The sequence below is a fragment of the Felis catus genome, chromosome D1 (genome assembly GCF_018350175.1).
Source record: "Felis catus isolate Fca126 chromosome D1, F.catus_Fca126_mat1.0, whole genome shotgun sequence".
Classification (NCBI taxonomy): Eukaryota; Metazoa; Chordata; class Mammalia; order Carnivora; family Felidae; genus Felis; species Felis catus.
Genome location: NC_058377.1, coordinates 16,159,592 through 16,186,968, shown reverse-complemented (window position 1 = coordinate 16,186,968; position 27,377 = coordinate 16,159,592). Strand labels below are relative to the sequence as shown.

Genomic DNA, 27,377 nt, shown 5'->3' with positions numbered 1-27,377 from the left:
AGAAACGTACACAGCGTTTCCAGATTGGAGGGCTAACTGTACGAACCGATACTCATCAGCCGGCTCTGCCAGCCGTGGTCGCTAGATGCCGCCACAGACGTATTTAGTGAAACCATAGAAAAACAGGCGACTAGCCCGCCCAGAGAGGCTTCATGCAAAACCCTCCAGATCCTCCTCGGAACCTCCGCTGCTGGGAGAGATGCAAAGCGCGAGGGGAGTAGGTCTCACGAGAGCAGAAGCAAGTCTCGCGATTTTTTTTTTTTTTTTTTCTTTTTTTGCCTCCTAGCGACTGGCAACAAGGCAGGCAGCTCCAAGTCGAAGCCCGAAAGTGGCCTCATCTGATATTGGAGTGAGACTCCGGCCGTAGGCTGGGGTTCTTTCCATATAGAGGAGACGGATTCAGAGGGGCTACAGGTAATTCGTACTCACCTTAGCAGAAAGAGAAGTCCCTTTCTCCCTCCCGGGAGGAATCTCCACTCCCCTTCCCTCCATCCCCCCATCTCTTCCCATCTCCGTGACAACCGTTACTTCTCTTCCTTCACGCCACCAGCTATCATTCGGCTTCCTTTACGTCCCCAGGAAACTTCAGTGGGGTCCGACCTTCAAGACAGGGGGTAGAGATGGGGGTGATGCGCTTGGGATTATTGGATGGGACTGAGAAACTGAAGTTTACCCTCTCTGCAGGTAAACAAGGGGACTCCAGAGACAGAACTCTTTTTAGAACCTCTACAGCCCCTAGCTCCCTCCCCCCAGCCCCGATATCCCAACAGCCTTGGGGGAAAGTGACCATAAGGAGAGAGCTGCCTCTTAAGACAAATACTGTTGTGCCCGTGTGCGTGCATCTTACGGCTTTGGGGAGCTGGTCCCCTCAGGGGGCTGTCGTTTCCCTCCACGATTCCCTCGATCCTCAGCCATCCTGCCAGCAGTTCCTAAACAAGAGCTGCAGCAGAATGATTTAACTGCTTGACTTGGGCCAAGAAGCCAAGGAAAATTTGAATGGGAGTAAAGGTTTCATGTAAAACTGGTGTCTTGGGTAAGGAAGAGGAACCACTACTGGTTTGGAATCAGCTCATATCCGGTGATACGAGCTATGTAATTATGTTTCCTTTTACCTAGACCAAAATTGTTGAAAACCAGACCTACGATGAGCGTCTAGAGATTAACGACTCTGAAGAGGTTGCAAGTATTCATCCTCCAACCCCCAGACCCAAAGGTAAGAAAGGACGGGAGAGGAAGGAAATAGCTCTCAGAACAAAAGAGCAGGATGGATTCATGAATGTCTCCAAGAAGTTCCTGTTTTACTGTAATAGCAAATGTTGGCTTTCAGAGTCCAGTTTGGCGAACAATCGGCCATCGTTTCCAACTAGTTAAGGGAGGAGAAAACCCAGCCCCCCAGACGCAGGGTCTTCCTCCAACCTGACCAGTGTTCCCTATCTCCGGTGGCTTGGTGCTGTGGCTCTGCTCACAGTCGGCCAGGGATTCACGTTTGTCTGTTTGCTTTAACTTCTCAAAACTGTTTTTGCACAGTTTTGAAGATGCTTCAGTAACCTGCCCTTAACTTGCGATCCCAGTCAAAATCTCAGTGGAACGTGTTAACAGGACTTGACCCCCTCATTTAGTCAACACACATGTTTTGAATGCCTACTGTGTGTCAGCCTTCTGCCTGGCACTAGGTATACAGTATTAAAAGAGACACTGACCCTGCCATTCGATGCTCGTAATCACGGGAGACAGATGACAAATGGACAAACAGACATAATGACAAATGTGGTGAGTGCACTGTTGGAGGCAAAGAGTGTGATGTTACAGAGGATAATGATGAGGAGTGGGATCTTCTTTTGATAGGGGGGTCAGGGAAGACCTGAGGGGGCGGTGACATTTGAGACTGAAAGATGAGAAAAATCCAGATATTGAGGAGAAGTGGGGCAGGAAAAGGAAGAAGCAAGTGCAACTTGAAAAGGAGTTTGGGTTCGTTTGAGGCCTTGAAGGAGACCAGCGTATGGTAGGAAGGAGTGGTTTCCAAGGCAGGCAGGCAGGAGGTAAGTAGGGAGCCAAGGCTCCTGTTGCAATGGCGAGCTGAGGCGATAGTGACCCGGATGTGGTGAGGAAGGGGAGCGTAGAGAGGAGAGGAAAATACAAGATACTTGCTGATGGATTGGGTTTGGCTCTTGAGTTAGGAATCAAGGATGACCTCTGGGGTGGCGGTAAATATACCTAACATAAAATTTGCCATTTTAATCATTTTTGAGTGTACGATTCGGTGGCATTGGGTGCATTCATATTGTTGTGTAACTATCTCTACTGTCTATTTCTAGAGCTCCTTCATCATCCCGAACAGAAACTACTCGTTAAACAATAACTCGCCATTCCCCTCTCCCTGGCAGCCCCCGGTAACCTCTGTTCCACTTGGTCTCTATGACTTCACTTATTCTGGGCTCCACAAAAGTGGAATCATACAGTAGTTGTCCTTTTGTGTCTGGCTTATTTCACTTAACATCGTGTTTTCGAGGTTCATTGATGCTATAGCACGTGTGAGTTTCCTTCCTTTTTATGGCTGAATAATATCCCATTGTAGGTATAACCGCATTTTGTTTATCCACTCGTCTATTGATGAACACTTGGGTTTTTTCCCTCTTTTGGCTACTGTGACTCTGCTGCTGTGAACACGGGTGTCCAAGTATCCTTTTGAGTCCCTGCTTTCAATCTTTTGGGGATATATGTATACCTAGACAAGGTTTTTGACTTGAGCATGCTTATAATCTTGCCGGCTGTTGACATTACAATTTGTTTTCAGTTTGGGCAAGGTAGCAGGCTGAAAAATGGTGTTTAATTGGCATTAATTTGATTTACATTTTTTTTAATATTTATTTATTTTTGAGAGAGAGAGAGAGAGAGACAGAACACGAGAAGGGGAAGGACAGAGAGAGGGAGACACAGAATCCGAAGCAGGCTCCAGGCTCAGAGCTGTCAGCACAGAGCCCGATGCGGGGCTCAAACTCACCAACGGTGAGATCGTGACCTGAGCCACCCAGGTGCCCCTGGCTTAATTTGATTTAGAAATCATTGAACATGGTTTCCATGCCAGTTACTATCTTATATCTGGTTATACTTTTAATTGTTCAGAATATTTTTATTGCTTTTTCTGGACCCTGATTCAGTTCATATTTGTGACTATTACTTGCCAGGAGCTGGGTCAATTCCTTTCACCTGAGTTTTGTCATTTGATCCTTGTAACGGTCTTGAGTGATGGATGTCACTGCCTTCCTTCAGATGTGGGAATACTGAGACTCAGGCTAAGAGTTTCAAGCCATAGAGTTGCTCTTCACTCCCGGCCTTCCCAGTGTGTAAACTAAGGGCAGATTGTATATAATTTATGTAACGGCAGATAATCCACTAGTATAATGTCTAACCTAATGCCTTATGCACACTAATGCTTAGTATATATATCCTGAATTGAGTTGACAAAGCCATGACTAGAATTCAGACTTCTGTCCTTTAGCCATAAAGCAGAGCATAACATACTATAAACCAAAAATATTTGTCTTTAAAAATCATATTACTAACCTAAAAGGAAAACTTTTCTTCTAAGGACTTCTTGGTTCTGCCCAGCTTCCTGACAAGACTATGGCTGACAACAGCAGTGATGAGTATGAAGAGGAAAATAACAAGGTATAGTATGACCCACAGTTTCTTGTGGACTTGGGAGTTGTCCGTAGTTAGTCTGGGTGACAGTAGGTCAATAGTAAACATGCCTTTTTTTTTTTTTTTTTTTTTTTTTAAGTTTTACTTATTTTTGAGAGAGGGAGAGAGCACACAGGAGTTGGTGGGAGGGGCAGAGAGAGGGAGACACAGAATCAGAAGCAGGCCCCGGGCTCTGAGCTGTCAGTGCAGAGCCTGACGCGGGGCTCAAACTCATGAACTGTGAGATCATGGCCTAAGCCAAAATCAAGATCTTAAAATCAAGATGCTTAACCGACTGAGCCACTCAGGCGCCCCAGCAGTAAACATTTCTTGACTACGCACCTCCAGGGGTTGGGTTGGATACCTTTGAGCTCATGTAGGAAAATCAGGAACAAAGAGCCTTAAGATTTTGATTCCTTCAGAGTGCTTGGGTGGCTCAGTCATTAAGCATCTGACTTCAGCTCAGGTCATGATCTCATGGTTCGTGAGTTTCAGCCCTGCTTCAGGTAAAAACACAAGCCCGCTTAGGGTGAGCCCCGCTTCTCTCTCTGTCTCCCCCTTGTGGGATTTTCTCTCTCTGCCCCTTGCTCACTTGCACCCTGTCTCTCTCTCTCTCAAAAAAAAGAAAAAATTGTTTCCTTCTGGAGTCAAGCCTACTATTACAGCTGACTTTTTGGTGAGGAATAATATTTCATATATTTCATATAATATAGGCGTTGTTTTTGCAAACTTTACGGACAATAAGAATCAACTAGAGTACTTACCTTTAACAATACAGATGTCCAGTCCCCACCCAGAACTACTGAATCAGGATCTTGAAGGTAAAAGCCGGAGAATTTATATTTTTAGCAAGCACTCCCAAGTAATTCTTATGATAAAGCGAGTTTGGAATTATTGGTCTAGGCATCTGTTCGTTGTCAACATTTGTGATACTGCCAATATTTTGTGAAAGAGACTTTAATTTTGAAGTTTTTTTTTTTTTTTCAACGTTTATTTATTTTTGGGACAGAGAGAGACAGAGCATGAACGGGGGAGGGGCAGAGAGAGAGGGAGACACAGAATCGGAAACAGGCTCCAGGCTCTGAGCCATCAGCCCAGAGCCTGATGTGGGGCTTGCACTCACGGACCGCGAGATCGTGACCTGGCTGAAGTCAGACGCTTAACCGACTGCGCCACCCAGGCGCCCCTAATTTTGAAGTTTTAAGACCCAGATGTCACTTTGTTGTTGGTTCTGTGAACCTGGAGGATTGCTCTGTTTCCGAAAGAAAGATGGCAAGATGGCTCCAGCTCTAGGCAGGACCCTACAGGTGCACACGTGCTCTCCTACACAGCCATTGTGTTCAGCCTTAGCACGTGATCCAATGGTTAGTTACCTTTTGATTATCCTTCAAGAACAGGAGCTTTGAAACAAGTGAAGAAGGATATTTGAAGTAATGCAGAAAGCTATAGTAATATAGACTGATTGTAGAAAATGTAGCTTTTTATACAAGGTCACATTAAAAATTTTTTTTTTCAACGTTTATTTATTTTTGGGACAGAGAGAGACAGAGCATGAACGGGGGAGGGGCAGAGAGAGAGGGAGACACAGAATCGGAAACAGGCTCCAGGCTCCGAGCCATCAGCCCAGAGCCTGACGCGGGGCTCGAACTCACGGACCGCGAGATCGTGACCTGGCTGAAGTCGGACGCTTAACCGACTGCGCCACCCAGGCGCCCCCAAGGTCACATTTTAAAGTAGTCCTGCGTTGGGGCACCTGGCTGGCTCAGTTGGAGGAGCACGCGACTCCTGACCTCGGGGTTGTGAGTTCGAGCCTCAAGTCGAGTGTAGAGATTACTAAAAAATATAATAAATAAATTATTAAGAAAAATAAAGTCGTTCCACTTGGTGACTAGTGTGCTGTTTTAACATCTTACCCACAAAGTAATTTTTTAGGCATCTGTCTGTGGCATAGGAAGCCCTCTGCCTTTAGATCAGAGATTTTGCAAAACATAGCTTTGAAGAAGCAGACAAAAGAAAAGTGAGTTTTCCTAATTTGGCCTCCTAGTTTTACATGTTCACCCTAAATTTTTCTAGTCTTCATCATGCTGTGACCAACATTCAGGACTCAATTTATCTTTTTAATTTAGTGTGCACCTAGAATCAGAGAGGTTATTTTTAATAACCTTTAAATTGGCCATCAGTATTCTTAAAAAGCTGCCTTTGCCAGACTACTTCCTGTGTGAATGAGGGATTGCTTTGGCAGATTTTGAGTTAAGAAAGAGCACTAGGGGCGCCTGGGTGGCTCAGACGGTTAAGCGGCCGACCTAGGCTCAGGTCATGATCTCGCGGTCCGTGAGTTCAAGCCCCACGTCGGGCTCTGTGCTGACAGCTCTGAGCCTGGAGCCTGTTTCAGATTCTGTGTCTCCCTCTCTCTGACCCTCCCCCGTTCATAAATAAACGTTAAAAAAAAAAAAAAGAGCACTATAGGAGACCCTTATCTATTGTATACCAATAAAGCACAGTCATTGAATAAATTCTGCAACTGGGTGCCATTTGTCACACACATATTACAGTTAGTTAAAATATATTTTTATCTATATATAATAATTCTGTGTTATGTGTACAGGAACCTGTGACCAAAAGCATTTTTGATGTTATGTAATATGTCACAGTTTTATATGCCAATAGTTGCTTGACTGTAAGAGAAACGTTAAATAATTTTTAAAACTAGAACCAAACATTTGTTAACCTTGGCATAAGCCATATGGCATATGGAAACCAAGCTTTCGAAACCTACTTTTACGGGCATCTAGGTGGCTCAGTCAGTTGAGCATCAGACTCTTGATACTGGCCCAGGTCATGATCTCACGGTCGTGGGACTGAGCCCCGTGTCGCGCTCCCTCACCCTCTCCCTCTCTCACAAAAGAAATAAACATTTTAAAAAAAAACCTACTTTTATTTTTTTAATTAATTAATTATTGCTATTTTTTTTTAAGTAAGCTGTATGCCCCATGAGGGGGTTAAACTCACAACCCTGAGATCAAGAGTCTCATGTTCTACCAACTGAATCAGCCAGGTGCCCCTCAAAACCTACTATTTATTTTATTTTTATTTTTATTATTATTTTTTTTAACATTTATTTATTTTTGAGACAGAGAGAGACAGAGCATGAACGGGGGAGGGTCAGAGAGAGGGAGACACAGAATCTGAAACAGGCTCCAGGCTCTGAGCTGTCAGCACAGAGCCTGACGCGGGGCTTGAACCCACGGACAGTGAGATCGTGACCTGAGCCGAAGTTGGATGCTTAACCGACTGAGCCACCCAGGCGCCCCAACCTACTATTTATTTTAAAAAAATATTGAGAGAGAGAGAGAGAGAGAGAAAGAATGCCAAGCAGGCTCCAGGCTCAGCACACACAGCCCAACACAGGGCTTGATCTCACAACTATGAGATCATGACCTGAGCCAAAATCAAGTGTCGAACGCTTAACCAACTGAGTCACCCAGGTGCCCCCAAACCTACTTTTAAAGGGGACCAGTCGGTCATCCTTCGGGTCCTAAGTGAGGGCATGTCCCAGGCTCCAGGCCACAGAGGCAAAGACATGGACCCTGTCCCAAATGCCCCTGCAAGTCCCAAAACTGGACTCCTCATACCCTTGAGAGTGTGGGATGATACTTAGAGAACCAGAAGGTCGGAAAGATAGGCTGTAATGCCAAGGACAGAAGAGTCTCTTATCTTGAGATATAACATGTAGTCATTGCATTTGACTTCGGGGGGGAAGGGACGAGGACTATGGGCAGGTCCAATACCCACTGAAGAGAAGTGTGACTGAATGGAAGTGAAAAACCCATAGTCTCTGGAACTGCTGATTGGAATTCGGGGACGGAGTTGATTCTTTTGATAGTTATTAGCAGCTTACTCTCGGCAGTCTTGCAAATTAAACACTGGATTTCCTCCCCGTGAGCTTTGTGAGTATTAAGATTCCCCTAAAATTGTCTTCCAACTTCATCTGCCCTCATTTCCTTCCAAAATAACTAATCAGAGTTGCCTTCCTCTCCTTCAAGTCTCTAACTTTTAGAGTTGGAGCTGACTGGGGGTCTCCTAAGTAAAAGGTAAAATAGATATCTACTGGATAAAATCTATACCCAGGCCTCAAGGAGAAAAATCGAATGTGGTTACAGAAAGTGAGGCCCCAGGGTGCAGCCAAGCAGGAAAAGACGACAGTCCTTGGGGCCTTTCTGGGGAGAGCCACCCTCTCTTTCTGGTCATTCGGTGCCGGGCGGGAGGGTACGTGTGGGAGCACTAGGAGGGAGTGGGGCATAGGCACACTGACCTTCTCTTTATGTAGCTCTTTCTGTGCCCACCCTGCCCTACCTCAGGAGAAGAAGAAGCCCTCGCAGCTGACACCTCAACGGGGCTTCAGTGAAAATGATGATGATGACGACGACGACTCCTCTGAGACGGATACTGATGAAGATGATGATGATGAAGAGCACGGGGCCCCTCTGGAAGGGTGAGGAAAGCCCTGCCTCGATGAGGACACTCAAGCCAGGGAGGAAGACACATCAGTTAGGAGTGAAATTCTAGCATCTCCCTTTGATCCTGCGTAGGATTTTCAGGTGTCTCAGAAGCCAGCATAATGCGTTTTCCTCCTCTTCCGGCCACACTGCCTCATTGAGTCCCATGACATCACTTGCATTATCTGAAATATTTGCAGGTTCGGTGGTTTCATGAGGATTTGCTGAGTGAATATAAAAGGTGGTCCCTGCCTTCAAGGAGCTCTAATGTTGGGAACGAGAAAATAACATTTATATACGTACACAAGCAATTCTGTTCTGCAAGGAAAACATACAGGCACAGGAGAGTTTCTAGTCTAGGCTCAGATCTTTGTTGGATGGATAGAGAATAAGTGCTTGGGAGCCCTACACTGAAGCACGTGTTCCTGGCTGGTGTCTCAGTGAAAACATCTCTTGGGGCGCCTGGGTAGCTCATTCGGTTTGAGCATCGGACTCTTGATTTTAGCTCAGGTCATGATCCCAGCATTGTGGGATCGAGCCCCGCCCACGTAGGACTCCACACTGAGTATAGAGCCTGCTTGGAATTCTCTGTATCCCTCCCTCTGCCTCTCTCTCTCTCACTCTCTCTCTCAAAAAAACAAAAAACAAAAACAAAGGAAAAACCTCACCCTGTTCCAGTCCTCGGGATAGATTATTCATGACCCACCCCTATAGGTTTTAATCAAAGTGGATTCTAAGGCCCATCCATTTCATATACCATTACTGGTTAAAGTAATGATGGTGTAGCCAATCAGTGGAATTCTGTCTGGCCATTAAAAAGTATAAGGCAGCACTCTGTGCACCATAAAGAACAATCTCCAAGAGACAGTGTTAAATTTTAAAAAGGTATAGAAGAGTGTTTACGCTGTGCTACTAGGGTATAAAACGAATATTACGTAGACTATTTCTAGGAACCCTAGAAACTAATCCTAGTGATTACTTTGGGGAGGGGAACATGGTGGCAAGGGGACAAGGGTGGGAGTGAGCCATAACTTTTCACTTTGTACATTTTATGCCTTTCCTTTTATATCATCTGTATGTATCACTTATTAAATCAAGCAGTTTAATAAAAAGTTACCTGTGGACTATCCACCCACAGGTAGACACTAAGCAAATGAGGCAAAAGTTTAATCCCAGACTGACTTTTCATGTTTCCCAGCTTACTTCATGATCATATCCTGCTTTCATAAATTACAGAATCTGGGGAAATGGAAACTTCAAGTCAATAATATATTTAGTTTTGGGCACCTGGGTGGCTTAGTCGGCTGAGCACCCAAGTCTTGATTTTGGCTCAGGTCGTGATCTCGTGGTTTGTGAGATGGAGCCCCACATCAGCACGTGCTGTCAGCGTGGAGCCTGCTTGGGGTTCTCTCTCTCCTTCTCAAAGTAAATAAGTGAACATTAAAACAATAATGACATATCTCTGTTTTTTGCTAAGCTACCCTCCTCAGACCTTTGTTAATAACTTTCCAAGTCACCTATATACTTTGCCAATGTTTATTACATTTTACTTAATTATAATTAATGTGTTCTACTGGTTTTTATTTTTGTTTTTGTTTTTTACTGTATGCATTTCCTATATTCTGTATTTAATAACTATACAATATTTGGGGGCACCTGGCTGGCTCAGTCAGTAGAGCATGCAACTCAATCTCTGGGTTGTGAGTTCAGGTCCCGCATTGGGTGTAGAGCTTACTTAAAAATTAAAAATAACAATAACTACTAAACATTCAAATTGACATGCCTAAATATCTCTCAAGTATTGGGTATTTTGTTTCTAATTTTTTACCTGTATAAATAACACTGTTAAGGGGCACCTGGGTGGCTCAGTCGGTTAAGTGTCTGCCTTCGGCTCGAGTCATGATCTCATGGTTTGTGAATTCGAGCCCCACATTGGGCTCTATACTGAAAGTGCAGAGCCTGCTTCGGATCCTCTGTGTCCCTCTCACAGCCCCTCTCGTTCTCACTCTTTCTTTCAAAAACAAACATTGAAAAAATTCTTAAATAAACACTGTTAAAAACATTTTTTTTTTTTTTTTTTTTTTTAATTAAGTAGGCTCCAGGCCCAGCGTGGAATCCAAGGCTGGGCTTGAACTCATATTGAGATCAAGACCTGAGCTGAGATCAGGGGTCGGAAGATTCACTGACTGAGCCACCCAGGTGCCCACTGTTAAAAGCATCTTTATAAAAATTCTTGTTTTTCTTGGGACAGATTTTTTTCATGTCAGAAATTGAAATCTCATGTTGTCAGTTATACTTGAATTTTAAAAAATTGCAATCTCATACCATATTTTCTCTCCATCCCTTTCATTCAAAAAAGGGAAACAAAATGTATGCTTCATTCTAAAATGTTTAGCGATTGTTTTCCATTTTCTGCGACTCTTTTCTTCTTCATTGGCAGAGATAACCAAGCTAATTATGATCCATTCTAAAGTTGCCTTGTGAACCACCCAGGAAGGGCAATTGTGGGCAGGGCAGAAACAAGGTTCAGAGTCAGGGAGTCTGTGGTCAGTGAGGAGGGGGCTGAACCAGGGCTCAGCCACGTCTGCTCTTCTCTGGCCACCTCGAACCATATTTTCCTTTTCACAGGGCCTATGATCCTACAGATTATGAACATTTGCCAGTTTCGGCTGAGATTAAGGAACTCTTCCAATATATCAGCAGGTGAGCACCAGCCCTTCCCCCATGACCTCCCCACCCGTTTCCTACCTCCAGTCTGAAATGGGGCCATTATCCTTAGATTTTTTAACCTGAACAGTAAAGTTCGTTTCTCTGACTTTCTCCACCTAACCTTGGCAATGTCTCCTAGGTACACCCCTCAGATGATCGACCTGGACCACAAACTGAAACCTTTCATTCCTGATTTTATCCCCGCTGTTGGGGATATTGACGCATTCCTAAAGGTACAGTCGAAACATCCTAAAAATGAGTCCTTAGGTGTTTCTTCTGACCCCTCCCTTACTCTTAACAATTCCATTAATTTCCTTGGCTAGCACTGGCTACCTTCATATACATTCTTCATTTCATTGGCGTTCTTAATCTTGCTCTCCAAATTCTATTCATTGTATTAGGTAATAACTTCATTCTACCATTATATGTTAAAAATTTGTCATTTATTTGCCTAATTATCAGCTTTATATTTAAGATACTATAGATCATGTGTTTTGTAGTTGATCGTATTTTAGTACAGCATGGTATGCAAGCATGCTTTTTAATACTAGTAATAATGATGAACCGGAAGAGTTCTTCCTCTTCAGCTGATTGGAAACAACAGATATGGCCTCATTATGTCTGCCCAACCCCATTTTTTCCTCTTTCTTCCTTTCTCTTAACCAGGTCCCACGTCCTGATGGAAAGCCAGACAACCTTGGCCTGTTGGTATTGGATGAGCCTTCTACAAAGCAGTCAGACCCTACAGTGCTCTCTCTCTGGTTGACTGAGAATTCCAAACAGCACAACGTCACAGTAAGATACTAGTCCAGTCCAGGCCCCAGCTGGAGATGGCCAGAGGCCTCACTGGTATCTGTGCAGTTGAATTACTATCAAAAGGGGTAGCTATGGTTTCAGGCCAGCCCTAGTTTTAAAAAGTTTTATTGCGATATAATTTACTTACCATGAAACTCGCCCTTTCAGATCGTACAGGTCAGTGAGTTTATTCACAGAGATGTATAAACATCACTGCTATCTCATTTAAAAACACACCTTTGGGGTGCCTGGGTGGCTCAGTCAGTTAAGTGTCTGACTTCAGCTCAAGTCATGATGTCACGATTCGTGAGTTCAAGCCCCACATCAGGCTCTGTGTTGACGGCTTAGAGTCTGGAGGCTGCTTCAGATTCTTTGTCTCCCATTTTCTCTCTCTGTCCCTCTCCTGCTTGTGCTCTCTCTCTCTCAAAGATAAACAAACTTAAAAAAACAAACAAACAAAAAAAACAAAACACAAAGTAGCTGAACCATTTTACTATTCTACCAGTACGGAATGAGAATTCCAGTTGCTCCACATCCTCACTCACACTTGTGATTGTCTGTCTTTTTAATTCTAGCCATCCTAGGGGCGCCTGGATGGTTCAGTTTCTTAGGCATCCAGCTCTGGCTCAGGTCATAGTCTCACAGTTCATGGGTTTGAGTCCTGCATCCAGCTCCATGCTGACAGTGTGGGGCCTGCTTGGGATTCTCTCTCCCTCTATCTGCCCCTCCCCCACATGCACGCTCACTCTAAATAAACACACAAACAAACAAACAAACAAACTTAAAAAAAGGAATTGTAGCCATCCTAGTGGTATGAAATGCCATCTCAGTGTGGTCAGTCTTGTCCTCTTCACCCACCCCCTTCCCATGGCTCCAGAAAATTTTATCAGGTTTTCCTCTAATCTTCACTTGGCTGCTGTTAGGCTACCCTATTCATCGGCTGTCTGCTATTTAAGAAACAACAGCGTATGATGAGCCATCCTGTTAAAATAAGAGAGCTATTTAATGTCATCAGCCAGGGTTTCCCCTTATTTTTCTAGCAACATATGAAAGTAAAGAGCCTAGAAGATGCAGAGAAGAATCCCAAAGCCATTGACACATGGATTGAGAGCATCTCAGAATTACACCGTTCTAAGCCCCCTGCGACTGTGCACTACACCAGGTAAGAAATACACACTCTTCACCAGAGGAACCCCTGGTGACCTTCCCCACTTACGGATCCATTGCTTCTGAGAAGAGGGCCCACAGGCTGAGGACATACCAGATCAACCTGAGGTTCTGTGGATGCGGCCAGCCTGAAATCCTCATGTGGCTGACTGACCACCTTCCTTCATCCTAGAATCTCATGACCCAGAGGTTGCTGATGTTACCCGTTACCTGTCCTCGTTTCCTGTTCATATTTACCTCTGTGTTTGTAGGCCCATGCCTGATATTGACACGCTAATGCAGGAATGGTCCCCAGAGTTTGAAGAGCTTTTGGGCAAGGTAAGTGGAGGGAGCAGGGGCCACGAAAGTGTAGCATTTACTCAAGTGCCCAGTGTTTGCTCTCTTCCTGTATTTTTTTAAGTTTTTTTTTTTCTTGAAATATATATAGATACACACACACACACACACACACACACACACACACACACATATATGTTTTAGAGAGCAAGCATGAGAGTGCAAGTGGGGGAGGGGCAGAGGGAGAAGGAGAGAGAGAATCTCAAGCAGGCTCCATGCCCAGTGCAGAACCTGACATGGGGCTTGATCTCATAACTGTGAGATTATGACCTGAGCCAAAATCAAGAGTTGGATGCTTAACCAACTGAGCCACCCAGGTGCCCCTAAAGATTTTTTTCTAAGTAATCTCTACACCTAATGTGAGGTTTAAAATTACAGCCACTTAGGGGTGCCTTGGATGGCTCAGTTGATTAAGCATCCGACTTTGATTCAGGTCATGCTCTCATGGTTCCTGGGTTCCAGCTCCACGTCGGGTGGCTCTGTGCTGACAGCTCAGAGCCTGGAGCCTGCTTCAGATTCTATGTCTCCTTCTCTCTCTCTGCTCCTCCCCTGCTCACATCTGTCTCTCTCTTTCACTCTTTCAAAAATAAACATTATAAAACATTTTTTTTTCAAACTTACAACCCCAAGATCAAGAGTTGCACGCTTTACCAACTGAGCTACCCAGACGCCCCTCACTGTCCTGATTTCTAATAGTATGGATCATGCTTGCCTATTTTGTGTGTGTCTAAATCTAATCACACTCTTTTGTGTCTTATTTCTTTTGCTTTTAAGAATCTTAAAAATCGGGGCACCTTTGTGTCTCAGTCGTTTTAGTGTCCGACTTTGGCTTAGGTCATGATCTTGTGGTTTGTGGGTTCAAGCCCTGCATCAGGCTCTGTGCTGACAGCTCAGAGCCTGGAACGTGCTTTGGATTCTGTGTCTCCCTCTCTCTCTGCCACTCCCCTGCTCGCACTCTGTCTCTCTCAAAAATAAAAGAAAAACATAATGAGATAAAGACAAACTAAGGGGCGCCTGGGTGGCTCAGACGGTTAAGCGTCTGACTCTTGGTTTGGGCTCAGGTCAGTATCTCACGGTTTGTGAGTTTGAGCCCTGCATCAGAGGCTGTCAGTGTGGAGCCTGCTAGGGATTCTCTCCCTCTCTCTCTACCTCTCTCTCTCTCTCTCTGTCTGTCTCCCTCTCTCTCTCTCTGCCTCCCTCTGTCTCTCTCTCTGCCACTCCCCTGCTCACACACTGTCTCCCTCAAAAATAAATAAAGCGTTAAGAACATTTAAAAAAAACTTCAAAGTCATAATAGGGAAAATGTGACGTTTTAGATTTGGAAATGAAAAGTTCTCAGTACCAGTACTTACCATTAAACAAAGTTAAAGAGTGATGAACTGAAAAAAATTATATATTGGATTACTGTCCAAGCAAAGAGCTCTTCTATATCAAGAAAAGGAAACTGAGCAAACACAATTTACAGTTCCTTGGCTATCATATTTAAAATGGCCACACCATGGGGCGCCTGGTGGCTCAGTTGGTTAAGCGGCCGACTTCAGCTCAGGTCACGATCTCGCGGTCCGTGAGTTCGAGCCCCGCGTCGGGCTCTGTGCTGACCGCTCAGAGCCTGGAGCCTGTTTCCGATTCTGTGTCTCCCTCTCTCTCTGCCCCTCCCCCGTTCATGCTCTGTCTCTCTCTGTCTCAAAAATAAATAATGTTAAAAAAAATATTTTTTTAATAAATAAATAAACAAAAGGGCCACACCAGCCATACAATGTTCCTCACCCCCTTGCCCTGCTTTTTCTCTAACACTTACCTTCTGACATACTCTATGCCTTACTTATTTCGGTTTTTGTTTCTCCCTATCAAAACTCCCTATAAGCTCTGTGAGGACAGAGTTTTTAAGTAAATGTTTATTTTATTGAGGAACAGTGGTAAAAGCCAAGAATTTGAAAACAATCTCTTTCCTCAAAGCATTTTTAAAGCTGTAGCTGAGGAAAAGTGTCTGATTAGGGAACTGAATAGACTGTAGTACATTTATTTGGTGAAATACTTACACAGTAGAATATTATTTGGTTTTATTTTACTCTGATAGGAGAAAATATCAATGACATGTTAAATGAAAACAGGAAATTGCAGACCTACCTACACTCTGATTTTTTGTAAAAAAAGAACAAAAATTGTTTACAGAGCCAATGGTTTTTAAACTTACAGTATGACTTGTTTAGACCCAAAGCCTATCACCTCATCTGTCATATTCCATTTTTTCTGTTCCTATAGTGTTCCATGCCCAATAGGCATTATAACATCAAGTAGCCATAAATACTTGGCCGTGGCCTGGGATCAGCCCCTTCCTCACACATACACACCGGAAGATAGCATGGCAGTGTATTTTACTTATTTTTATTTATTTATTTTTTTGGTCCTGTTAGATCATCCACTATGGTTAATGAATGTCACCAATCTCATTTTATTGATCAGAGGGAAAAAAGCACATTGTATTGTTTGCCAGGGCTTTCATGACCCAGATTGGGTGGCTTAAACAACAGAAATTTATTTTCTCACACATCTGGATGCTAGAAGTGTGAGGTCAAGTTGTCAGCAGAGTTGACTTCTTCCAGGGCCTCTCTCCTGGCCGTCTTCCCTCTGTGTGTGCCTGTGTCCTGATTTGCTCTTCTTATAAGGACACCAGTTACTGGATTAGGATTCACCCTGATGACCTCATTTTAGCTTCATTATGTCTCTTGAGACTGTGTCTCCCAATACAGTCCTATTCTGAGGTACTGGCTGTTAGGGCTTCAATATAGGAATTTGGGGGGAGCACATGACATGCCTTATGCTGGGAGCTCTCTTCCTTCAGAGAGAGGGAGGGGTGCTGGCCCCACTGAAGCTTCAGCCTTCTGACTTTGGTCCGTCCCACGCTCCTCCTAGGTGAGCCTGCCCACGGCAGAGATCGACTGCAGCCTGGCAGAGTACATTGACATGATCTGTGGTAAGTTCCCCCATCCCTTCCCGGTTCCGTTTCTGGATGAATACATTGTGGGCTTTTGAAAAGGCTTGTTTACTCTCGGAAGACAGCATCTTGAGTTGCGGCCCTCGCTTTAAGCCAGTTTACTATTTGGCAGCATTGAAGGCGGTATTTGGGCTTAGGTGACTCCCTGCCAGGTGTTTAACCCCCAGAGGCATAGTAACACGTCCCATCTGGGAGGGGCTTGGCTATTCTAAACAGATAATTCCCGGTTTTGTTTGGTTCTGCTCATGGGAGTTCTTGATTTCAGCCATCCTCGACATCCCTGTCTACAAGAGTCGGATTCAGTCCCTACACCTGCTCTTTTCCCTCTACTCGGAATTCAAGAACTCACAGGTGAGGCTAGCATCAGAAAGTGCTCTAAGCTGTAGCCAGATCACTGTAGTCTCCACTCCTCCGAGTTGGCTGTGATGTGTCCTTTGACAAGGGAAGGATCCTTTGACAAGGATGTTTCTGCTGGAGTTACCATCACCCTTCTCTGTCATTAAAAGAGCAGCAAGCAGGAGGGTTGGGCTTTCACAGGAAGGCAGGCGGAATGGCTGTGGGCCTTCGGCGTGGCCAGGCTTGTGAGGGTCTACCAAGGACACTCCTTGTGGGAGAACCATGTGGCCTAACGGATGGAAGCAGGACCGAAGGAGAGGGGTTCATCTTTGAAGGAGGCGGGGCAGATTTCTAGCTGTTTTTCAAAAACAGCACCAAGGAATTGTTCTGAAATGGAACCTAGAAAAAACTGGAGCATTACGGGTGGTGAAGAGGTTAGTTCTTGCTCAGATATAGCAGCCAACGTACCACAAATTCCGTGTACCCTCTCCTCTCTCCTCACAGCATTTTAAAGCTCTAGCTGAAGGCAAGAAAGCATTCACCCCTCCATCCAACTCCGCCTCCCAAGCTGGAGATGCAGAGACATTGATCTTCAGCTGAGACACCCCCCCAGGTCACGCTGTTGCGAGGCTGTGCTGGCTGAAGAGAGATGGCCGTCAGCCACGTGGCGTCCTTGCCTGACTCAGAGACGTGTGCTCCCTGCTGCCCTCTCTACCAGAAAGTACAGTGCACGTTCCTTAAATGGCTTCTGCCTGTCTCAGGTTTCCTTCCCACGGGAATTATGCATCTATGCCATGGTGGGGATTTGAGTCAGAACAGAAGGATTGGAATGTCTGGGATTCCAGGGTGCTCAGGTTGGGAGGGAAGCTTAAAAGATGTTCTTTTTGAGATAGCGATGGAATTATTTTCTTTCATTCTTCAAGTTAGTTGGCAAAGATTTTGCAAATAAAATGCTGTATCTTTCAGGTTGTCCTGCTGTTCTGTAATGTGAAAGAGAAAAGACGGGCTCCTGGTGGCTCAGTCAAGCATCCAACTCCTGATTTTGGGTCCGATCATGATCTCATGGTTTGTGAGATGGAGCCCCATGTCAGGCTCTGCGCTGACGGTGTGGAGCCTGCTTGGGATTCTCTCTCTCCTTCTCTCTTGCCCTCCCTGACTTGCGAATGCCCTCTCTCAAAATAAGTAAATACACATTTAAAGAGAAAAAGACAGGGGCGCCTATGTGGCTTAGTTGGTTAAGCGTCCGACTTGGGCTCAGGTCATGATCTCGTGGTTTGTGAGTTTGAGCCCGTGTTGGGCTCTGTGCTGACAGCTCAGAGCCTGGAGTCTGCTTTGGATTCTGTGTCTCCCTCTCTCTCTGCCCCTCCCCCATTTGCATTCTGTCCTCTGTCTCTCTCTCTCTCTCTCAAAGTAAACCAAAAAGAAAAGAAAAGAAAAGAAAAAAGAAAAGAAAAGAAAAAGACAGACTGAGCACCAGGCAGAGATAAGGGACCAGGCCTAGTAATGGCATTAAGTGAATAGCGGCTTCAGCAAATCAGCTTGTGAAATAAAAGCAAATCCCAGTTCTCCAGGGTTGGCAGTAGAGGGCGGTTATTTTCTCCCGGAACTTCCTTTTTCTAGGGGTCTCTCACCAGTGACTGCTGCCTGCCTTACCTGCCTGTCTAGCTCCAGACCTGTCTGGTTGTGGTCTCCAGAGAGCCTGGCTGTTGCACAGTGCAGGTGGCAGGTGACTGTGCCTTGGACCGGGGTGAAAGCAGCGGTGGTAAAGATGGACCGATTCAGGAAATGATCTGGCAGCTATGTCAGCCAAGCTCCAGTCAGGAAGTCAGAAACCACACTAGCTACTTCTGACGGAGGGTGCTACACGTGGGACATGGGTCACAGAGTGTTGGAAGGCCCGCGGAGCAAAAGGGAGAAGGGAGAGCGTGCCGCAGGAAGAAGAGGTGCAAGGGGAGGCGTCTGCCGCAGGTGCCGGAAGCAGAAGGGATCCTGCAGTGGTCTTGATGGGCTGCGAGGGTGCCACACTCAGGCACCGAAGTGTGCACGCCGTCCCCTCACTACTACGGCAGCCGTGAGCGACGGCTGCTCCTTCCTTTCTCTGCCTTCTGTCTGGCTGGTGCCTCCCATTGGCGGAGACCAGCAGCCGGCAAGGGGATGCGGGAAGCCCGGCAGCACGAGACCTCACAGAAGGGAGGGGTGGGTGCGAGGCAACAGAGGGAGAAACAGCAGGGGTAGAACCGACAGAACTTGCCGATACACTGGATGTGGGGGTGCAAGCAAAGGAATCAGGGATGACCCCCACGCATTTTGGCTTGAGCAGCTGAAGGGATAAAGGAGCTACGGACTGATATGGGGGGAAGTGGGGCAGGAATTGATTGCGGGGAGAATTACAGTAAAATCCTACACCGTCAGGGGCGCCTGGGTGGCTCAGTCGGTTGAGCGTCTGACTCCGGTCATGATCTCACGGTTTGTGGGATCAAGCCCCGTGCTGGGCTCTGCACTGACAGTGTGGAGCCTGCTTGGGATTCTCTCTCTCCCCCTTTCTCTGCATCTCTCTCTCCTCTCTCTCTCACTCCTCTCTCTCTTTCAAAATAAATAAACTTAAAAAAATGCTACACCGTCAGCCTAATACATATACAATAAACACACAGGAGGGAAATTGTTTCTGACCGACTCTTAAACCAAGTGTGATGTTCACATCATGCTTCAATTTGAGGAGCAGGAACTTTTGTGCTCAGGCCTCGCTTTGACATCATACTGGAACCCCAGGGGCTCTGCTCTCAACTGGATATCCCCAATGCTCTCATTTAACTCATAGGGGAAAAAAAACCAAAGTATGATAGTAACTCAAATTCTCCATTAGGTTTTCAGGGAACATTCAGATTGCCTTCTTTGGCTAGAGCTAAGACTTAGCACTAACGAAAATGGTTGAATCTTGTTATCCACAGTAGTTATGTTCTATAAAGCCACCACAAACACCCAATTAGCAAATACTGAACCATCGCTCCCAGGGGAAATATGAGATTAGGCTTCTATGTGCCCCGGTCATAACATTTTCATCAACCAGCCATTGATTCATTGAACTCACAGCCACGAGCACTGTAAATCATGCTGTACTGAAGTTTATCTAACACACTTTCTCCGTGAGCCACATGATGGCCTTACTACACATAGGAACACTAGACAGCACCTCACTGCTATGCTTGGGGGTCATTTTAAATGTATTTTTATTTTCGAGAGCGAGAGAAAGCACATGAGCAGGGGAGAGGCAGAGAGGGGCGGAGGACCTGAAGCAAGCTCTCTGCTGACAGCAGACAAGATGAGGGGCTTGAAATCACAAACCGTGAGCTCATGACCTGAACCGAAGTCAAACACTTAACTGACCGAGCCACCCAGGCGCCCCTGTTTGCAGGTCATTTTAAATAGCAAAATCACCAACAATAAGCAGAAAATGTAGCAATCCATAGAAAGTGCACAGAGCACTTGTTTCCAGTATGACAGCTGAAACCAGAAAGCAGAACGTCACCTTTCTCCGCCTCAGCATGGAAAGTAGGTGTCAGGTGACTTACATTTATCACTGCTCTGAGCATGTCTGCAAATAACCGTGAAAACACTACACGTATTGATTGGGGATTGCAAGCATATTTTAGTAAGCAAGTGGATTCACAAAGGCAGAATCTACAAATAACAAGGCTCAAGTGTACTTCCTGCCAAAGTCACTGTTCACGCATGGCCTTAGCTTACCTCGCTGCTCCAGCACAGCCCTCCCAGACGTTGCTCAGTTGTGGGCTCCTCTCCTCCTCAACACCTGTTGTCACTCCCTTCTGGCTCCTTGCTCTGTGGACCTAGAAAAAAATCCGGTAACTCCTTTACCTCAGTTAACCTAGCTATGAAAGTTATCACAGTGGCACTTGGGTGGCTCGGTCAATTAAGCGTCCGACTCTTGATTTCAGCTCAGGTCATGATCTCATGGTGCATGGGATCAAGCCCCGCATCAGTCTCTGCACTAACAGTGTGGAGCCTGCTTGGGATTCCCTCTCTCCCGCTCTCGGCCCCTTTCCCCCTCCCGCACATGCTCTCTCTCTCAAAATAAACAAATAAACATTAAAAAAATAAGTGAAAGGAAACGGTTACAACAAACACTAATTAACTCTTAGGCTTGCCCCGTGGGTAAAACTATGTGAAAAGATGAAGTGCCACAAAATGTAAGATGTCGTAACTATGTTACTAAGTATACATTTTCCACTAGGCCTCTTGAGACTGCATTTGGCTGCTTTCTCCCTACCTCAAGATCCTCATTTTCCATAATCCCCCAAGGCGAAATACCAGACCACACTCTGCTTGCTGTGCTCTACCCATATTCAGGAAGTCCTTCTCCTTCTCCTTCTCCTGCTCCTGCTCCTGCTCCTGCTCCTCCTCCTCCTCCTTCTCCTTCTTTTTTAAAAAAATTTTTAAATGTTTATTTATTTTTGAGAGACAGGGAGAGACACAGAATTCAAAGCAGACCCCAGGCTCCAAGCCAGCAGCACAGAGCCTGATGCAGGACTCGAACCCACAAACCATGAGATCATGACCTGAGCCGAAGTCAGACACTTAACTGACTGAGCCCTTTAATTTTTTTTTAAATTTTTTTAATGTTTATTTATTTTTGAGAGAGAGAGACAGAGCGCAAGCGGGGGAGGGGCAGAGAGAGAGGGAGACAGAATCCGAAGCAGGCTCCAGGCTCCTAGTTGTCAGCACAGAGCTGGATGTGGGGCTCGAACTCACAAGCTGTGAAATCGTAACCTGAGCTGAAGGTGGACGCTCAACAGACTGAGCCCCCCAGGCGCCCCTGGAAGTCCCTCTTCTAACTAAACCTTCACACAGGCTATTTCCCCTGCTCAAAGTGTCGCTCACCTTCTCTGCTGACCCTAGGCTCTCAACACTTCGAAACAAACAAAATTGAACACAATATTTACATCTTCACTCTCTCCTTTCGCCCTATACAATGACAGTATAAGAATAATAATTTTTAAAAAGACATAAACCAGCGAGGATAGATAATAGGAAAGAAAACAATGGGTGATTAGACAGCAACAATTTTGGAAGATGGGTAAGTGGTAACTGATGTAGGGGGGTGTGAGGGGAGCCTGAAGGTTGCCTATAGAGACTGAGAAACTGATAAGCCATCTGACATTGCAGAGCCCTGGAAAGGGTCAGGGGTTGAAAATGCCAGATATTTCTGATGGCATGTGTGCAGGGTGAGGGCTGAAAACAGGAGAATTGGTTGAAGGTTTGTAGAAGGATTGGATCCCCAGAAATGTCCCCATCTGTGCTGCCCACCTCTTCATCCCAACAGAAGGCGGGGGCTCTGGACGTGAGAGTAACAAGCAATCTGAGAAGGACAGTAAGAGGGTGGGGGCGCCTGGGGGGCTCAGTCGGTTAAGCGTCCGACCTCAGCTCAGGTCATGATCTCGCAGTTCACAAGTCTGAGCCCTGCCATCGGTCTCTGTGCTGACAGCTGGAAGCCTGGAGCCTGCTTCGGATTCTGTGTCTCCCTCTCTCTCTGCCTCTCCCCAGCTCATGCTCTCTCTGTCAAAAATAAATAAAACTTGGGGAAAAAAAATAAAAAATAAATAAAAGAAAATAAATAAAAGAGGGTAATACAGAGGAATGAGCCGTGAGACCCTCAGCCCCCTTCCATGCTTCTACCTCCAAAGCAGAATATTGCAAGAGTCCTCTCTTGGCAAGATGATCAGCCAAAGAGAAGAGACCTACAGATACTGTCAGGGAGTCTTGAAGCAAATAGCAAATACCTGTTTGCTCTCATTTCATGTGTGTGTACGCCTGTTTGCAACTCTCACGTTAAATATCCATGTACAGTCAGAGATTGCCAGACATTTGAAGAAAACCAGAAAAATAGAGACTAAAACTGGCAGAACAAAGGAAATCAGAGAAACAAAGCAGGTAAGCTAAGAAAATTAACAATAGTATTCATAGAGCAGTAGTTCTCAAACTTGGTTGCACATTAGAATCAACTGGAGATCTTTTTATTATTTTTTTTTAAGTTTATTTATTTATTTTTGAGGGAGGGTGAGTTGGGGAGGGGCAGAGAGAGAGAATCCCAAGCTGGCTCTGCACCACCAGCCAGCGTGGAGTCCGACGTAGGACTCTAACCCACGAACTGTGAGATCATGACCTGCGCCAAAATCAAGAGCGGGACGCTCAGCCGACTGAGCCACCCAGGCATCCCCAACTGGAGATCTTTAAAAAAAATTTTTTTAATGTTTACTTTTTGAGAGACAGACAGACAGACAGACAGACTGAGCACGGGCAGGGGAGGGGCAGAGAAAGGGAGACACAGAATCTGAAGCAGGCTCCAGGCTCTGAGCTGTCAGCACAGAGCCCAATGTGGGGCTCAAACTCACGGACCATGAGATCATGACCTGAGCCAAAACTGGACGCTTAACTGACTGAGCCACCCAGGCACCCCTGGAGATCTTTTAAAGAAAAGTTGCCTCTCACAGACAACACACCAAACTAATTAAATCACAATCTCTGGAGGCAGGATGCAGGAATCCATATTTTTTCTAAGCTCCTCAGATTATTTCAAGATGGAGACAAATTTGAGAACTGCTATTACAGAGAGATGAGCAGATTCTACATCTGTGAAGTCAGGAGACTTAACAAAAGGAACATGAAGCAAGAAGATATAACAATTATAAACATTTATACACCTAATAACAGACCTCAGAACATATAAAGCAAAAGTTGACAGAATTGAAGGAGAAATAGTTGTACAATAAGAGCTGGAAACTTCAATACCTCACTATCAATAATGGATGTAACCGTGAAACAGAAGATATATAAGGAAACAAAGGGCTTAACACAGTGAACTAACTCTGTCAGACAAAGGCAGAACACCCTGTCCAGCAGCAAGAGCATACTTCTTAGGTGCACATGGGACAATTGCCAGGGTGCTATGTTAGGCCACAAATGAAGTCTCAATAGATTTCAAAAGGTAGATATCATACAAAGTATCTTCCCTGACCACGAGATGAAGTCAGAAATCAATAACAGAAGCAAAACTGTAAAACCCATAATTTTGGGAAAATGAGAGAATATGCTCTGAACCAATGGGTCAAATAAGAAATCACGAGAGAAGGGCACCTGGGTAGCTCAGTCGGTTAAGTGTCTGACTCTTGATTTTGGCTCAGGTCATGATCTCACACATCAGGGGATCGAGGCCCGTGTTAGGCTCTGCACTCACAGCACAGAGCCTGCTTGGGATTCTCTTTCCTTCTGCTTCTCCACCATGCACACGTGTGCTCTCTCTCTCTCAAAATAAATAAATACTTAAAAAAAAAAGGGGGGGGGGCACCTGGATGGCTCAGTTGGTCAAGTGTCCGACTTCAGCTCAGGCCATGATCTCGCGGTTTGTGAGGTCAAGCCCTGCATCGGGCTCTGTGCTGACAGCTCAGAGCCTGGAGCCTGCTTCAGGTTCTGTGTCTCTCCCTCTCTCCACCCCTCCCATGCTCATGCTCTGTTTCTCTGTCTCTCAATAATAAATAAACGTTAAAAAAAATTAAAAAAAAAAAAGAGGTCTTAAAAAAAAAAAAGAAATCACAAGGGAAATTAGAAAATACCTAGAGACAAATGGAAATGAAAACAGAACATACGAAAATTTACAGGACGCAGCAAAAGCAGTGCTCAGAGGATATTTACATTTAAAAAAAGGTCACACATTAACAATCTAACTTTACAACCTGAGAAACTAGAAAAAATAGAACAAACTAAACCCAAAGCTAGCAAAAGGAAGGAAATGATAAAGATTACAGCAGAATTAATAGAGAATAGAAAAGCAAAAAGAAAACCAATAAAACCCAAAACTGGTTCCTCAAAAAGATTAACAAAATTAAAAAGCCTTGGGGTGCCTAGCTGGCTCCACCGGTTCAGCATCTGACTCTTGATCTCTGGGGTCATGAATTCAAGACCCATGTTGGGGTAGAGTTTACTTAAAAAAAAAAAAAAAAAAAGCAGGGTGCCTGGGTGGCTCAGTCGGTTTAAGCGTCCAACTCTCGATGTCAGCTCAGGTCATGATCTCATGGTTCATGGGTTTGAGCCCCACTCAGGCTTCACACGGACAGTGTGGAACCTGCTTGGGATTCTCTCTCTCTCAAAAGAAATAAACTTAAAAAAAGTACCTAGGATCAGATCATGTAGGGCCTTCTAGGCAATAAAAGGGTTGAACAGATTAAATTACTGGTAATAATTCTTCACTCACCTATAGTATGCAGCCCCCTCTTACCATGGCTTCTTGATAAGCACAGGATGGTTCCTTATCTTTTGATTTGGAGTTGGACCATATGACTTGCTCTGGGAGGTGAAAAACAACAACAACAAATTGGTTAACCTAATGAGATGAACAAATTTCTAGAAACATAAAACCTACCAAGGCTGACAAAGTAGAAAGTTTGAGAGACCTGTAGCTAGGAAGGAGACTGAATCAGTAATCAAAATTTTAAAATCGAAGTAGAACAGATTGCTGGTTCCAAGAGGCAATGGGGGATGAGAGAAATGACTGAACTTCTTTTTTTGAGTTTAAATAAATTGAATAAAATTTTCTAAAAAGTAAAATACACATCACATGAAACTTGTCATTGTAACCATTTTTAAGTATACAATTCAGTGGCATTTAAGTACATTCACAGTGTTGTACCACCATCACCCCCATCTAGCTTTAGAACTTTTTCATCATCTCAAATTGAAACTCTGTTCCCATTAAACAGTAACTCTCACCTTCCCTTCCCCACAGCCCCTGGTACCTTCTCTATTTCTGGTTTCTATGGATTTGCCTATGTTAGGGACCACTTAAGTGGAACCATACAAAATATGTCTTATTGCATCTGGTTCATTTCACTTAGCATAATGTTTTCAAGGTTCATCCACCTTGTAGCATGTATCAAAATTTCCTTCCTTTTTAAAAGGCTGAATAATATTCCATTGGGTATATGTCACATTTTCTTTACCTATTCATCTGCTAAGGGACATTTGAGGTGTTCCCAATATCGGCGATTGCAAACAATGCTATTAAAACTGGTATGTAAATGTTTGAGTCCCTGCTTTCATTTCTTTTGGGAATAAACCCAGAAATGGGATTGCTGGTTTAACTTTTTGAGGAACTGCCATACTGTCTTCCACGGTGGCTGCACCATTTTACCTACCCACCAGCAATGCATAAAGTTGAGCATTAATTTTTACAAGTCCTCATCAAACAGCTATTGTGTCGGGAGGAATTCAGTAAAACAAAGTCCAGGTGAGAGAATGCAACCTGACTACGCCTCCCCAAATGTTGGACTGCTGTACATTCAAGGTCAAGGTAACAAACAACATACCTATTGTTGGAGGGTAAAGATCAAAGATTAGGTAGGGGTGCCTGGGTGGCTCAGTTGGTTGAGTGACCGACTTTGGCTCAGGTCATGATCTCACGGTTTGTGAGTTCAAGCCCCGCATCGGGTTCTGTGCTGATGGCTCAGAGCCTGGAGCCTGTTTCAGATTCAGTGTCTCTGTCTCTCTCTGCCCTAACCCACTCATGCTCTCTATCTCAGAAATAAATAAACATTAAAAAAGTTAAAAAAAAAAACAGATCAAAGATTAGGTGACTGAGGCATATTAAAAACTTCCCAGGAAAGAGAGAACTGTCATGTCAGGGACATATGTAGTGCTTGAAAACTTCATGATCCGGGGCGCCTGGGTGGCGCAGTCGGTTAAGCGTCCGACTTCAGCCAGGTCACGATCTCGCGGTCCGTGAGTTCGAGCCCCACGTCAGGCTCTGGGCTGATGGCTCAGAGCCTGGAGCCTGTTTCCGTTTCTGTGTCTCCCTCTCTCTCTGCCCCTCGCCCGTTCATGCTGTCTCTCTCTGCCCCAAAAATAAACGTTGAAAAAAAAAACATTAAAAAAAAAAGAAAACTTCATGATCCTTAGGTAAAAAAAGATCTGAGAAATATCAGAGAAGGAACTAGATCAGGAATCCCCTCCCAATATTTTATTATACAAAATTATAAAAGAATTTTGGAAGAATTATATGTATATATCTACCACCCAAATCCTACAACTAACCTTTGGCTAAATTTGTTTTCTCAGATATCCATCCCTCTATCCATTCATCAGTCCATCTTGTTTTTTGATACATCTCAAAGGAAGTTACAGATATCAATACACTTCATCCTAAACACTTTATCATGCATATAATTAACTGGAGTTCAATACTTACTTATGGTTGTCAGGTGAAATTTATATATAGTGAAATGTACAAATCAAATTACCATTTGATGATCTTTAAAACTACAGCTTTAGGGGCACCTGGGTGGCTCAGTCAGTTGGGTGTCCAACCTCAGCTCAGGTCATGATCTCACGGTTTGTGGGTTCGAGCCCCGCGTTGGACTCTGGGCTGACAGGTCAGAGCCCGAAGCCTGCTTCAGATTCTATGTCTCCTTCTCTCTCTGCCCCTCCCCCACTTGTGCTCTGTATCTGTCAAAAATAAATAAATGTAAAAAAAATTTTTTTTTTTAATAAATAAAACTACAGCTTTATTGGGGTGCCTGGATGGCTCAGTCCATGGAGCATTCAACTCTTGATTTCAGGGTCGTGAGTTCGAGCCCCACATTGGGGGTAGAGTTTACATAAAAAAAAAAATTACAGCTTTATTGAGATATAATCTGTATTCCATAAAGTTCACCCCTGTAAAGCATATAGTTCAGTGTTGGTCTATTCACAAAGTTGTGCATCAGTCACCACTAATTCCAGGACATTTTCATCACCCCAAAAAGAAACCCCTATTCATCAGCAACTGTTCCCCATTCTTCCCTCCCTCCAGTCTCTGG

General features: G+C 44.7%; 1 protein-coding gene and 1 long non-coding RNA gene across 5 annotated transcripts; one reads left to right on the top strand and one right to left on the bottom strand.

The window, feature by feature from the left end:
• Positions 1–256: 256 nt before the first annotated feature.
• Positions 257–17,480, top strand: IFT46 (intraflagellar transport 46). Of its 3 annotated transcripts, none has more exons than XM_006936687.5 (12): positions 257–414; positions 1,117–1,213; positions 3,610–3,669; positions 8,040–8,173; positions 10,806–10,880; positions 11,026–11,119; positions 11,553–11,681; positions 12,722–12,843; positions 13,100–13,166; positions 16,098–16,158; positions 16,445–16,530; positions 17,020–17,480. In XM_006936687.5, exons 3-12 carry the CDS (start codon positions 3,625–3,627, stop codon positions 17,113–17,115), a joined length of 909 nt encoding a protein of 302 aa, XP_006936749.1. In that variant the 5' UTR covers positions 257–414; positions 1,117–1,213; positions 3,610–3,624; the 3' UTR covers positions 17,116–17,480. The 3 variants fall into 3 exon arrangements, with proteins under 3 accessions (XP_006936749.1, XP_003992465.1, XP_044894312.1); XM_003992416.6 differs by having other exon boundaries at positions 3,590–3,669; XM_045038377.1 differs by lacking the exon at positions 257–414 and adding an exon at positions 666–684 and having other exon boundaries at positions 3,590–3,669.
• Positions 15,553–26,960, bottom strand: LOC109491819. 2 transcript variants are annotated; one of them, XR_002145352.2, is made up of 4 exons: positions 26,820–26,960; positions 24,779–24,870; positions 20,260–20,360; positions 15,553–17,495 (listed from the first exon to the last, which is right to left on the bottom strand). It is a non-coding gene; the product is annotated as an uncharacterized LOC109491819 (long non-coding RNA). The 2 variants fall into 2 exon arrangements; XR_006586006.1 differs by having other exon boundaries at positions 24,803–24,870.
• Positions 26,961–27,377: the final 417 nt, after the last annotated feature.